Source organism: Lampetra fluviatilis, chromosome 24 (assembly GCF_964198595.1).
Source record: "Lampetra fluviatilis chromosome 24, kcLamFluv1.1, whole genome shotgun sequence".
NCBI lineage: Eukaryota > Metazoa > Chordata > Hyperoartia > Petromyzontiformes > Petromyzontidae > Lampetra > Lampetra fluviatilis.
The window spans coordinates 9,426,144-9,441,477 of NC_136298.1; the positions used below are offsets into that span (position 1 = coordinate 9,426,144).

The 15,334-nt window shown below is 45.7% G+C and overlaps 1 protein-coding gene across 8 annotated transcripts in view; it reads right to left on the reverse strand.

The window, feature by feature from the left end:
• Positions 1–15,334, reverse strand: part of LOC144941126 (receptor-type tyrosine-protein phosphatase delta-like) — a 613,380-nt gene that overhangs the window by 425,367 nt on the left and 172,679 nt on the right. For 6 of the 8 annotated variants that reach the window (XM_078867646.1, XM_078867645.1, XM_078867643.1 and 3 more), the window contains exon 4: positions 1,951–2,062. The exons of 1 other annotated variant lie outside the window; for it this stretch is intronic. In XM_078867646.1, coding sequence (XP_078723772.1) covers positions 1,951–1,958 — 8 coding nt within the window. In that variant the 5' untranslated portion in view covers positions 1,959–2,062. Of the gene's footprint in view, positions 1–1,950; positions 2,063–6,520; positions 6,602–15,334 lie in introns of those variants that run through there. One more of the 8 variants, XM_078867644.1, reaches the window with a different exon arrangement.

A 15,334-nucleotide genomic window follows, 5' to 3' on the forward strand; every position in this document is an offset into this window, starting at 1 on the left:
GGATGAAATGGAAGAGGCAACCTCTGGAACTCAGGTGTAGCATGCCAACCATTGCTCACACGCAGAATCCCTGTAGAGCAACTGCGCAGACGATATTTATATATCTATAATACGGGGGGGGCGGTTTGGGTGAGTATATTCTTGGGTTTTTTCGGTAAAGTCACGTAGGTAAAAAATTTAAATTAAAATTAATGAAAGTAAAATAAAAAATAAAATAAAAATCACGACGTTTCGGGTGAGATCGCGTAAATATATAAATGTGTCGCAAAACCCGCCACCACCCGACACAGCCAACTAGTAAGGGTTGTCACGTCAACAGAACGTGGCCAATTCGTCACTAGTACAGCACTAGTGTGTGGTGTAGTGTATAGTAGTGTGGTTGTATTGTGTATAGTAGTGTAGTGTATAGTGTAGTGTATAGTGTAGTATACTAGTACAGCACACCGGCGTGTTGGAGAGCCAAGCCGCAACATTTACGATCTGAGTACGAGGTTTTTGCCAGTAATTACAACTAGCTTCATCAGACGACAGCCAGATGTGTGGAGAAGTCCACCTGTTTCGCTGTAGAGATATATATATACACACAATGACGTATTCCTTTCAGGGAATCGTTCCATTGGCACAACATCACGATGGATGCCCAAAGGAGCCAATGTTTTTTACTCACGGTGATCGTTCGGTGCCCCGTGAGGGGGCATCCAAAGGGTAGACCACTTCGACCTGCGGCAAAGGGGCGCGGAGAGGCACGGGGAGGCACTAAAGTGGTGAACCGCACTCGGAATTGCCGACGATTATGGGCCCTCAAAGCCACACCACTAACTGCCTCCCGCCGTAGCATCCCCCTTCATCATAAATTCACAATTCGCAGCAAAGCCGGCCGTCACCGCGTTTTGCCTTTCAATTTATAATCGTAACAACAGGAAACAAAACACTCAACACATTCGTCATTTACACTGTTAATGGCCTTACACAAAAATAGTTTATAATGTGACGTTTTAGGCAGTGGCCCTTCTCTACAGTACATAGAGAGGTCAGAGATATAGTCACCCATACGTTTACAAATAGCATCGTGTGTGTGTAGGTCGACTCAGCCTTAAATGAGTACCTGCTGTGGTGTGTTAACATCGCCATTGGGGAGACAAAGGCGCTCGGGCGTGGTGCTGGCCACCCACCCCCTTCGTATACCGCGCCTGCCTTCATTAATAGCACTTGCCCCAACAGTCTGTTAAGGCTACACGGGGGATCTTTGTGTTTGTATGTGAGAGGAGTCACACAAAGGGCAAAGCAGAGGATGCTTCTCTGCTCACTGATCCGCCCTCTCTCACCGACCCACCACCACCTCCTCGTCTATCTTCAAGTTTTGTTGATGTTGGCAGAAGCACAGCAACAAAATAATAATAATTATGCCATAAAACTTGTTTGGGCTTTCGTTCGGTTTGTTGTGTATTCTAATGACATTATTGGTTCGTAGATGTGTTTTTTTTCTCTCCTGACTGTGTCTTATTACTTATAAATCCGCGGAGGCACAATAAAGGTGAGTGTTGTTTGTTTACAGACGCCGTTTCTCTCGAGAGGATGCCTCTGCGTTTTCTCTCCAAGTTAAAGAGGGAAGAGGCCTGGGGGTACGCTGATTTCAAACACGGACGTGGTATGTATCACGTGTTAGGTATTACGTGGTATGTATTACGTGGTAGGTATCATTCATACCCTCTAGAGAAGTGGTTCTTCTTAACCTGGGGTGCACGCACCCCATGTGGGTGTGAGATGCCCTTCCTGAGAACCAGTGGGATGCAAAGCTGCAGTACAATTTAAAAACCATTGCTCTAGAGGGGCTCTCACAAACTCACTCGAGCGAAGGCTCATCCAACAGCAGTGCTGTGAGCAAGCAATTGCAGGCCTGCGCCTATACCACCCGTTTATCTCATTCTAATCCGGGTTGATGGCACTCACTTGCTCATAAGAAGGGGTTGGCGGCTCGCACGAGGATGGAAGCGGTCTGTATGAACCCACTAGAGTCCCAGTTGTCTTGTTGTTTTCATCCGTGCAGCTCGCGTCAGCCAGCCTTGGTGTAAGAAAACAAGAATCCAGTTGGTTTTTGCACCAGAAATGTACGGACAATCATGAACCTGCTTATAAATAAAGGTCGTTTAAAACATGAATACTGATTCCCTGGACGACCAAGCAAGCTGTAACGGAACTATTCAGCCCAATTATGAAGCTCGTTTCACAGAAGAGAGGGGAATGGCTCCCCTCTCTTCTGCGTTGATCCCGTGATATCAAAACCCCTCTCTTCTGCGTTGATCCTGTGATATCAAAACTGTTTGAGGGCAGTCCAACTGGCTGGGGGTAGGGAACTATGCAGCCCAATTATGAAGCTCGTTTCAATTAGTGGGGGCTCCCTGCCCCCAGCCAGCTGGGCTGCCCTCAAACAGTGTTGATATCACGGGATCAACGCAGAAGGGAGAGGAGCCATTGTGGTCGTCTATTGCTTCGATCAAAAAATATGTTTGTATTAATTAGGAGAAGAAGAGACTGAACAATATATTAGAACTTCGGATATTGTAAATCCAAACCAAAACGTAATATTACATTTCTTTATCTATCTTAAAATGCACAATCACCTCTCCTCCAGGGAGGGAGAGGAGGGGAGGGAGGTCCATGCCAGTGGAGCCGTACAATAGGGCACAGGACCCAAGCTGTGGTGTGGGCCATGCCAGGAACAGCTCGGCACGGCTCAGGTTAGGTTTCTAATTGTCGTGGAATGGCAGCAGCTGTCAGTGGGGCCTTGCCGCGCTGTTAGCACGAATGTTGTCAGAAAGAGTTCAAGCCCTGCTCTTGCGTTGAGCCTGCGAGAGTCGGTGCCGTGCGTAAGGAGCAGTCTCTCTGACAATCTCTCGTTTCAAGAGACTTCCACGGCAATTGCGAACGTTCGAAATAACCCACGGCCTCCTATGGGCGACCGTACAGGTGTGTGACATTTAAAAGCGTAACCAGTTTTTTTTTTTAAGAGAAAGGCCAGTTAGACCCAAAGGCTCAGCACGCCCCCCCCCCCTGCTGCCTTATAATTTCAAGCGTTTTACTCTCACCAACGAAGCCAATGCCCCCCCCTCTCTCCTCGATTCTCTTAAAAATTCACGAGATGCAAACTTTGCGCTATTCCCCACCACGAACGCCTGAGTGGAATTCCGCAAACGCCTGACTGTTCCAGAACGTGTCCCATCGTCGTTGTTGAAACGAGCCAACGGAAGAACCTCTCCACCACGGCGGCGCATCTTGTCCTTCCAGCCGCCCTGAAACGTTGTTTCTTTCTCTCTCCCTCCCTCGAAAACGAGCACCGTTTGCGTCCCCTCTGGATCTGACTATTCCGTATGCGGCGTAGCACAATTGCAAACGGTTTGTCACCTGCCACGTGGACGACCTCGAGGTGGTGTGAACGTATGCGTCGAGCCAGCTTTAGAAATGTTGATGTCTACCGTGACCCTGTAGCGTGACCTTGGTCCGAGTGCGGTGGGGGGGGGGCGATATATAAAAACTGAGTGTGAAACGAAATCTGACAAATGTTAAACGCTGAACAGAACGAGTCGCGATTCGATCTGCTTTTCTCTAAACGTGAATTCTGCTCTGACTCTCACCTCGTGTGTTTTTTTTTTTTATATGAGTAAAGGCTGTGAATGCCGATCACTTTATTCTTGTATTCATGTACGGTCTACATTTTGTCACGGACTCCTCCAACTTCTGCCGGCCGTTTATACATCATCACACGAAGCTGGAACATGTTGAAATAGGGAGACCGCAGCAGATCAGCCACTGTGTGAAGCAGTCATTACACAGTATTGAACATAGTCATTGACTCACTAAAAATGTTTAGAAGGGGGGCTGAACCTTCAGTATCCCCCCCCCCACACACAAACTAATACTACAGGGTTGGTGCCTAACGAGAACAATGTGTGTTAGGGCTTATTGATGGGTTCATATCTGTGTGTAGTCAATTGTCAATAAAACATGGGGGGGAGGGGGGATGTACGTCGTGCCAATATAATATCGTGGATACGTAGATTCATCAGGGGCCGACTCAATTATCTGCCCTTGCGATGCAATGGTTGATCGCGATTCAGGGTCATGAATCAAGGATCAATAATTGGTTTGTCGCAGATTGTTATATCCACATCATGTGATGGAATGAGATGAAATCCATTCCGAAATTTCACTGGGCAGTGCTAGGGAACGGCCCGCAGAAGTAAATGTCACAGAACTACTTCTGAATATCTATTTAAGTGACTTGTCCACGCCAATGCGAGGACTTTCCCACCTGCCCTGCTCCAGGTAAAAACGTTCATCACACGGCATTCCAACTGATAACGTTCAATCTTTCATCTAGAATTTGGCCAAATTCAGGGAAAATATAATGTTACGGTCTCAGTGATGATGACTGAGGCCGTGAAATCGCTAGACTTGACAACCTATTTCAGTCACAGGTGGCTGCTTGTAGTCAAACCCAGGATATCAGTCGTGGCAGCTCTGTGCTCTGACCTCTGAGCCAACTGGAACCCTCTAAGAATCCATTCTTTCTTTAGTATTGTGATAAATGTAGTGGCTTCCAGTGGCATGAAGGGGTCACGTGAACCTATTACTTACAACATACAGTATATGAATTGAAGTGCATCGATTCTCACGCACGTGATTCGATGCATGAATCGTGAGCTAGAGAATCAATATTGATCGATTAATCAGTGCGTTGTCACCTAGCCTGCTAGTTTAAATTCATAAAATACAGGCCCATGGTAATAAATAATAAATGTGGTTTTCCTATTGGTCATCCCTCACCTGTGGCATCCCTGAGGGCACCTTTCAGTTGTGGGTTCCCTGCAGAGGATCTTGATTCAGTCCTGTTTCAATATCACCTCTCGGCATCCTCCACCAGTAATAAGACAAGTCTTGAACGCTCCAATCTTGTATTAATCTCTCTAACTTTCGCCAATTTTTTGTTGTAGGGTGCTGCATCCTCCAATGCTGCGTCTTCTGTCTTGGTTCTCATGCGAGCCACCGCACGGCGGCGCGCACATTGTGCGAGATAAATATATTTGACACCCTCTTATTAAAATGTATTTCATCTGGTTTTTTTTCTCTTCAAGAACATGGTTTTTAAAACTACTGCACAATGGCAGGTGTACTAAATAAACACAAATCATAAGTACCCTTTACCGAAAGAAACAATTCAAAAAAAGATGCACTCATCGTCATAATACAATGTTCTTTAAACGTGTGTTTAAGTGAAAAATTGTACACTATTGTTGTACTAGGTTTTTTCACACGTGGAGGAATGTTGTTCATCAGGCTGGCTGTGGCACTGTAGAATCCCACAATGCTATTCGTTCAGCTTGGAAGTACCTGTCAATCGAATTTCAAGATATACAAACAATCCTAAACTCACCTCAGAAAAACAAATGGAAATAATGTGTTAAAGATGAAGGTGCAGCCCTCCAACTGCTTGGTCACACAGCTGCTGACCTTAAGGCCTCCACGACAGGGAACTCAAGAGAGAGGGTTTCGAGAGAGTGTTTGGCCTATTCATCCAGACATCTTGGCACACGTCGGCGTACCAAACACCCTACACTGCTGCACTCATTTATCCTGCCGGGTGAAAAGACGAGGCTCGTGCACCCATGGACAATTCTTCGTGGTGCCCTTTGATGCATCGCAAACACTCATCGTCGCAAACTCGGGCCCTGTACAACCCTCGAGTTCCATCGTAAACCACCGTCAAAGCCTCGAGTGAGCTCGGGTGCAGGGCGCGTGTCAACGGCACCGTAGGTCGCCCTGTTGCCCGCTCGCTGCCGAGTTCCAGCGGCTGTGGCCGGCGGCGGTTGACTTCATGCAGCCGATCCGATTGCCACAGAGCGGCAGACATCCACTTCCACTAATCACGGCCGTCATTGGCAGCTCTGTGCTCATTAGCTGGCCTCGTCGTGGTGCAAACGACCGGGGAGATATAGTTTAACGTGTACAAACGAGGTGGACCAGGAGGGACATACTTATAATGACGAATGTGACAACAAGAAAAAAAAGCTCACTGCATTGCACAAAACAGCAATAATGGCCACTAAAATGTGAGGTTGCATGGCACTATGTGATATATATATCCCAGTTCTTGCTGCACCTTGCTTCAACGAGAAAAATCTCCACGGTTAGATTTCTAACCTTGGAAAGTTATCACTGCAGCAGAGGTGTTATTTACTAGAGCAAGCCAATAATCCTGCACAGGGTGCCTGAGCAGCACAATACATAAATCTTCCAGTGTTGTGTGGATCGGGGGGGGGGGGTGGTGGCTGATGGTGGTGGTGGTGGGGTAAGAGGCTCAGCCCAGAGTATGAGCAAGCAAAATTATTGTAAATTACAGAACTTACTGCAACGGGGTTTCGGATCGAGCTACGCCCCCCCCCCCAACCCTTTGCCAACGCGAGATTTACCGCGGACAGAACTAAGTGCATCGGGGGGAAACATTCGTAATGCATTAACTTACCGCCTGTGCCGTGCATATTAAACCGGAATAAGGTTTCCCCTTGGGGGTCCCGCCTTTTGCCGTATCCATGCACCCTTCCCCTCGAGAGAGAGAGAGCCCTGCATTACCCCATTCAGTCACGGGAGCGACCCGCTAACATGATTGAATCTCTGGAAGGTGCCATTCTCTGTAATACAAGGATGGGGGGGGGGGTGTGGAAATTGGCTTTCATTAGAATCGACCATGTACTGAGAAAGGGCTCTGCAAATCAATCCAGCCGGTGCGTGCTGCCTGAGTTTCCCCCCACCACCACCACCGCCACCACCACCGCCACCACCACCACCACCGCCAGCCCTGCGGAAACAATGATGCGAGTGCCGTGCGTGCAGGAGGACGGCGCTGCTTCTCATAGGCCCCCTCGTTAGGACCTTTTGTTGTTGTTGTTGTTGCCAGGACCTAAGCCCACTCGCGGTCTCCTCCCTTTTGTTGGTTCCACAACAAAATGCAAATGTTGACCTACGGAATAATTTTTTTTTTAAACCAATTTCATTTCGGAAACAAAAGCAAAATGAGCGTCGTGCAGTTCGCCGCGTGACTTGCCAGTGCCGTGAAGAGATGTGACACTGCGGTGCTGGGCTTCTAATCAGCTGTCTCTGCTTAGCACCTTCAGTTGCTGAATTTAACTCTCTTTTTTTGGCAATCGCGATGGGGGGTTGGTTGTTTTTTTCTACCTTTTTTTTCTCTTTTTTTTACCTCTTCTATTTTTTCGGCTGTGTTTTCAGAAGTAGGTAAATGGGCTTACGGACTAAAGGATGTGGTGAAAACCAGGATGTTTTTTTCTCAAGTCAGAGGGCAAAGGAGGTCAACAAGCAATGCTTTTGTGTTTTCGTTAATGGAAGCTCATCAAGGGTGATACGGGCCTTTGTAAGATGGCTAGAGGGAGGCTTTCTAGACGATGCTTTGCATGCACAGGTGCACATGGCTCCAGTATCCAACAAATGCTCTTGCCATGCAGAGCACGTGATTTTTTTTACGTCAGGTGATTTATGCGTGGGCTCAAGTGTTCCCAGTTCTCTCTCTTCCATCAGAGAATGACGCAACTACTCCAATTTTTGCCACGTGCAAAATTGAGGGGCCATTTTTATTTCGTGTGCAAAGCGTCACAGCGCGAAGATTTTAAAAACATATTTTACCTTGACAACTGTGACTTTTAAGTTACGATGAGTGTATGATTTTTTTTTTACAAAATGTTCACCTCACACTGAACATAGGTGCGGAGTATTCTATGCAAATTAATAGCAAGCGCTATTCATTCATGTAAATGCAATTAATTCATCAATAGCATGCGCTTGCTTGCTATTTTACTTTGTGCTCCGTGCACCATCTCTTGTTTAAATCCTCCCTCTCTGTGAGAGTTCCACATCGCCAGACGACGTTTAGGGGAAAACAAAACAAGAATCAAAAGGGGGTTTCCCTCCTGCTTCTTACTCGTTATCGGTAAATGGTTCGGCTAATGCTAAACCGACAGCGTTGAACAATCGCGGGCAAATTGAGAGGCACCTATGCATGCCTAACCAGGTGCTTAACTGCACAATGAACGGAGTAATTGTGTTCGGCTCTGCCCGTTTGAATCGAGTTATTGGATATGCAGTGTCGCTGCATTGAAGGCTGATGGTTTAAATTAGCAGCAGCGTAATCAGAAAAATGATTAACATGTCTACCGCCGCATAAAATACAAGCGTAAGGAGCTGCAGTGTTTTTAACCTTAGGTGTGGCAATACTATTTATCCTATAATTACGCCCGTAAACACAATATATTCATGTAAAGAAAGCAAATGCCCCATTTTATATTCATTAGTCATGTTTAGCGGCGCACTCATTTGTAAAGGGCGTTAGATGAGGCTGCGGTCTTTTATGTGATGATTATTATATCCTTTGGCTTTGTACACTTTTGTTATTTAATCATTGCTTCGCCTGCCTTTGTTGATTTTTTTTGTCATAACTAAAATAAATTAAAATGACAACACCTCAATTTGTATGGCCTAATGTGCCGACGACTGTGATCCGTGTAACGGCTCCGTGAAACTGAGACAAGCTGAGGTTGGTTTGATGTCTTGTCGTCAGAGAGCGACCTTAACCCTTTCACGAGAACGCTCACGGAGCATTCTCTGTCCAAACCGCACGGTCTCCCATTGGCACTTTTCACACTTGAAAAAATTCCGCCAAAGTTAATCAACCACTAAAATGTAATAATCTGGTTTCTCTATCAGTCATGAAAATGTTGCACTTTCCAATTAGCGATGCTACGCTACTGATGAGTCCTGTGCTACGGTGTCCAGGGCCGAATGAATGCAGAATAATAAATGTTTTAAACAAGAGATGGTTCATACTCTTTGGGTCTTTCGTGACTTCACCGAAAGACCCAAATGGTATGAAATCCTGCAGTCACGAAAGCTTTAAGTCAAGATTTAAGAGACGGTTAATTTTGCCGATTTATTTTGAGAAAAATTACTGATGTTTAGCGGGGCCTTACAGCCATAACAGCGAACGATTATCACAATCATCGTCAGCCATGGTCAGTCCACCGCCGGATGAAAGCCTCCTATAAGTGTACACCATCTCTCCAACGTTTGTGCATGGTCATTCACTTTGCACCTGCATACAAGTTGATTTTATCGCTCCATCTCCTCAGAGTTCGCCCTGTTGAATGCAATTATATTCCTTCACTGCCACTCCGTTAGTATTCTTCGCGATCGGATGTCATTTGTTCAAGCAACGTGTCCCGAAAAAGCCCAATTGCATGTCTTATCGGATTCAATTTCGTCTTAACCTGTTGTGAACTCTTTAATTTGTGTGTTCCTATTTCTGTCTCTAGATTTCATTTCAAGCATGCATCGCTCCGTGCTTGTCTGTGCACTTTTAATGTTTCGTGAAATGTTCAAGCTTTTGCTTCATTAATTGTCATCTACCATGTCTCTGAAACATCTGTCATTGCAGGCTGTACACACTGATTAAAAACTTTCCTATTTAGGCCCGTTGCTACCAAAATGCCACGAGTGCGTTTATTTCAGACAACAATCTTGATGAATTAAATCAAATATATGTTTGCAATATACAAACAGCTCAATATTATATATATATGTTATGAATAAAGCTTGAGAAAGGACATCAAAGAGCGGCTGCCACCTATTAGTAATCCCCTTGAAAATCTGCAGACTTTAGATAGCACATTTCGCATATATTTACACAACCTATCATCGCCAAAGAAATTCCATTCCAGTATTTGTATTCTTTTAACACCAGCTTCACTCTCTAGAGTTACCGCCACCGCCGACCCCGCACACCCCCCTTCTTCGTGTTAATCTCTGAGTTGAGAAAAAACAATGTTAATAAGAAAAAGTTCCATATCACAGCGGCGACAGACGAAACGCTGCTAGGCGACTCTTGAGGTCGACCACGCGCGAGCAAGTGTCGTTTGATACACTGAACCACGTGGGTCGCGCCCGGCTTGACCACACGGAGATGTGTCAAGGCAGCCGGCCTCCGCAGATGCTCATAGTGGAAATGACTTCGAGATGGGCACAATCACAGGGCACCCATCCTACCTCGCTCTACAGGCAGACACAACACTACCGCACTCATGCCGACCTCTTCTGAATGTTTTACCTGTGCAGTATGCGGTGCACTCTTAAGCCTCACGCACGCAATTCCTCCAGCGAAGGGCTGATATTCAAATTTAGACTTGGCTTTGGGTGGATTTCATTTTCTACTAACAGCTGCTCCATCACTTCCAGCGATAGGTCAACATTGGGTGGCGCTTTAGACGCCCATTTAAATGAATTAGCAAAACAATCCACCGTTTGTTTTTGTTTAGGAAAAAAAACGTCGTGAAAGCACGACTGGCACTGCCCGAAGAGACAAAGGGTTCTCATTTTCGAGCCATAAAACAAATGCAATGCATTAGGGCCTAGGATGAGATTAAAACAATATATTCAAAGTGAAAACCTCAACACACGCTTGACAAAATACGTGTAATGTCCGGCACGGTTTGCTATTTAGCCGAGACTATTTGTTTTTGTTATTGTGAAGCAACTGTAGATGAGTTTCGGGGGGTTAACACCGACGATTTCTGGATTGTGTCTCGAAATCTTGGTTGGTTGGTTTTTTTCTCTCAATTTTGCACTCCTATCGTGTTTTTGTTTTATTGTTTGTTGCTGTAACTTGCTGACATGCCCATACTGGATAGCTCATCGGATTCCTCCTGCAGTCTCAATAAAGCTTACAAATTTGTGTCACGAGGGTACATGCCGGGCACGGTGCAGATTCGAACGAAATCCAAAAAAGCTCTTTGTCCATCCGCAGCTTTAAAAAAAACAAATCTGACAGCCGCATTAGAAAATTATTATTTTTTGTGATTAAAATATCAAGCGCTTTTTTTTTTGCTAAATTCCTCGCAGGGACGCTTAATGAAACAATGGCCCCTGAAATCCAATCAAAAAGGTCCACCCCACGCTGTCAGCACCCCGTTGGTGAAGATTCGCACGCGCAACGGATTCCACTGGCGCCTTTCGGTTTGTGCTGCACAGTCGCGTTTGAGCACGTTTTTTCAACAGTCCATTCCGTGGCATCTGTGCGTGTAACAATTTAGTAATTTATTCTTATGATTATAATTGCGATAATTTCTTCTGGGAAACGTATTTTTTTTAAATAAAAGGCCATCTCTCTCTCTCTCGCCGGTAAAGGATATACCGATCATAGAATGAGAAGGTACGGGCATGATTGTTCTGCGCAGAAATGGTCTCTGGCAGAACTGACCCACTTCATGTTTACCTCCCATGCAGCCGGTACGTTCCCCACCGTGGGGCTTTTGCGACACGCGCGACCACGTGCGTCGGTCGTGTCCCCCAAAGTAACGCGGACGGCGTCGCGACGAAATCAAACTGACTCCGTCGACTCGGTTGCGATGGTACAACGTCGCTAATCTGGCAAAGTGGATCACACCGAGCTGATAAAAAAGTGAACCTTGGCATTACACACCCAACAAGTGCACCGTGCGGCAGCGAGGGATATCCGAACCGGCTCTGAGCCGCTGGACCCATGCCCTGGCCTCCCTTCATCAACCTGCACTGAGCAGCGTGATGACAGTGTGGTCAACAAACCCCATTTTACCAAGAGACATGGGGAGGCCTGCATCCTGCAGTGAACTGACAAGGGGCGAAACCGTGGTCATTACCCTTATTTTAAAATGAAATCTCTATAAAGAAGGTGATGATTGAGAACAAAATATTATTGTTTACAACATTCGTAAGTTCACACATGCAGGGTGTAAATTGGAAACAGGAAGACGTGGCATGGTGTGAATAAACGGGTTCGTCTTTTTTGGGCAAATGCGCTCACTCCGGCATGAATTCACTCGCCGCAGTCCGCGTTGCAAATGGAACCATCAATTTTCATTACGTATAAAAAATATAATGGCGGTCTTTAATGCTTGCCGGAATGCCTAATGTCCTTCAAGTGAAAATGTCTCTCTCGAGCACAGGTATGTGGCATGGACATGTGAGTGAGCCCCGAAAATTCTGGCAGCATGTATGTACGTGGAACTTCTTTCGCACCTCGCGGGGAAAGGACAACAGACTAAACACACACAAAAAAGCAGTTCTAAAGGAATTAGTTTTCAATCTTCGATTTTAAAAGTGCATAGCTCCAGCGACTGCCTAATATCGGAACGAAGAACGTTCCAGACGGCCGCAGCAGCGCGCATGAAAGCGCGCGATGCGGTGACAGCATTTGCTGCCGCTCGCGATCCTGGCATCTTGCTCCCTATTCATATTCTTAGGTTTTTTCGGTAAAGTCACGTAGGTAAAACATTAAAATTAATAAAAGTAAAATAAAATACAAAATCACGACGTTTCGGAGGCAACACAAGTCTCCGTCATCAGGTGGGACCGTCACAGCCAGATTTGCTGCTGTCCCACCTGATGACGGAGACTTGTGTTGCCTCCGAAACGTCGTGATTTTTATTTTTATTTAATTTTACTTTTATTAATTTTAATGTTTTACCTACGTGACTTTACCGAAAAAACCTAAGAATATGAATCCTTGCAGTCACGAAACCTTCAAATCTAGAATATTGCTCCCTCTCCCACATGATGCCCTGTATCTCTATCATCTCAACATTACTCTGCCTCACCCCTCCCCCCCTGTCTCGGCCACTAGCATCCCCCACACTGAGCCTCTCCCTGTAGGTCTGCCACTACTTTACGCATACTACATAATGGGTCTCTTTAATTGCACTTCTTTCTATTGCACAAACAAAGGATTCATTGTTCTCAATGCGTACCGCTAAGCATAATTACAGGTCCTTTCAACATATGTTAAGGATCACACAGGCACCATTCTTCGCGCATTAATTACACCTTTGCCATACGGCACAAAGGAGGGCTTGGCAGCCTCACCTTGCGTCACTTGCAAAGGTGCACGGGGGATCGTTGCGTGTTGCCATTATAGTAATGGGGCCGGGGCCAGTTGTTCGTCGCGCACGCACAAGGGCGCGCTCCTCGGGGACAAGATTCTAATTCTGGCAGGGATGTGGAGAAAACAAAGAATGAGAAGGAGGGCACACTGGCTGGACTTCCACGTCGCCAAATACGAGGAGGTGGCAACCGCGAGCGTGCCAGTAGGCGAGTGGACGTTCAATGCACGAGAGAGTGCGCAGAGAAGGAGGCAGCTGCTGCTGCTGCTGTCACATCTGCCACTCGGCAACTCGGAGAGTCGACAGCAACCGCCTTTGCATTCTTGCGAATTTAAACCGGGGAAGCTGCATTCACGGAGAATACGCGATCATTTCCATTCGTATACGCCGAGACAAATAAAACCATCGCGTGCATTAAAAATGCAATGCCGTGATTTACTTTGTGTTTTTTTTTTACGACGTGGACTGCATTAACACTCCCTCTCTCTGCCTCCGCGCCCCTCTGTCTATTTAAGGCCACGCCACAGAGACGATCTCCCTCTCTGTACCTGTGTTACTCTATCTATGTATCTTGGTGATATCTGTCTGCTTATATGTCTGTCTATAGTTTTCTGGTTACATTTTTTGTTGCTATTTCATTTATACCTGATGATGATTGCTTGTGTTGCAATCGAAACGTCGTATGCTATTATTTAATTTATTATTTTATCTTTATACGTGACTTTACCAAAAGAACCAAAGAATAATTCCTGCAGTCACGAAAGCTCCAAAATTAAGATCAACACTGCTGTTTGCCAAATGCGTAAATGCTTCCCCATTTGCGTTTGAAGATTGCGCTTGCACTGAAGATTATTCGGGGATGCTGCCGTGGTACAATGGTTAGCACGCTGCACTGGAAATCCGGAGGTTACCCATTTTGATTCAATCTCCTGGTGTGGTGGCTGAATAATGGGCCGGTTTCTTAACCCCTTCACCCTGCCTCTCGTCTCCCCAGTAGCATAACAGGGAAGTCGCAGTCGATCTTCAGGATGCTGTGTAGTGGAGTAAAGTGTGGGTATATCCAACTCTTCCGAGATGTCTCGCCAGTGTGGATGAGTAGGCCTACTACCCTCTTGTATGTATGTTGGACTTATTTTGCACCGTTCATCGCCAACCGCGCTAATCGGAGGTCCTTCTGTGATCAGTCACTCAAGCTACTTATTGCAGTTTTGCACCTTTAGCTTTTGCAAGTTTCACCTTGTTAACAACTGGTCGCAGGTAAGCCGTGCTATTCTATGGTGGCGCTCGTTTTGTGAACGGGGTCATGTGGCTGCTTCACCTGTAAGCCCTCGTTATATGCAATGGGATTCGATACAGTTTATACGTACAAAGTCACACTTTCATTAAATGAATGAGGGCAACAACTATCCATTATGGACACATGAAAAAAAAACACGGTCCACAGCTGGTGCATCATTAACATAACAAACCAAATGCTCTGACATGAATATGCTTATTTAATTTTCCAAGTGGCCGCGGGCAATGATTTTGGCACGTGCAATTCAACTACCAGGGCGAACCGCGCCGGAATTAATATACGAATAACGTTGTTTGTTTCTTCTCAAATATTAAGGCGGGATCGCAAAGAACACGCGCACTGTTCGTTTTATTTTAGTTTCAAAGCAGTTCGTCTCCAGCACTTCTCTTCCATTTCATCCCCCCCTCCCCCCACTTCTGGTGTTACATGAAGCGTGCGTTGACTGCAACCGCTTGGGCGTTTGTGCGTACGGCCTGTATTCACTCTCACATTCATTGTCTCGAATATTTCTCGATATTGTTTCTTTTCCTAAACGTTCATTTTTTAAGTCCGTCCACCGTCCCCCATCCAGGAGATCGCTTTCATTTCTGTTGTTCTACTTTTACCGTAATGTGCGTGGTGGTGCAATGCGCCACTCTTATTTTGACCGGGAGACAAACGCGGCGTCCTTCGGTTCATATCAATTATAAGAACAACATTTTCATTTTATATCGCATCGCTCCTGCAATTGCATCGCACAGCATCAATTAGCCCCTTACACAGATGGTACAAAAACAAAGCCCCACTAGTTAGCAAATCAAAAACTGAAAGATGAATACATGAATAACGATGAAATAAATGAAAATTAAAAGGAAAGGATGTGTCACGCATTGGACTGAAATACAGAGCTTAATGTCGCCGACGTTACAAAGCTACAGCTACGCCTGAAAAACGTTGTGGCTTTTGTCTCAGAGTAAGGTCATGAATAAAAATAGTAATGTTTTATTTAACAAGGAAAACCCCCAACAGATTCACATCTCATTTGCAATGGGTGTCCCTGGCAAGGTGACAGACACACTTTCTTTCC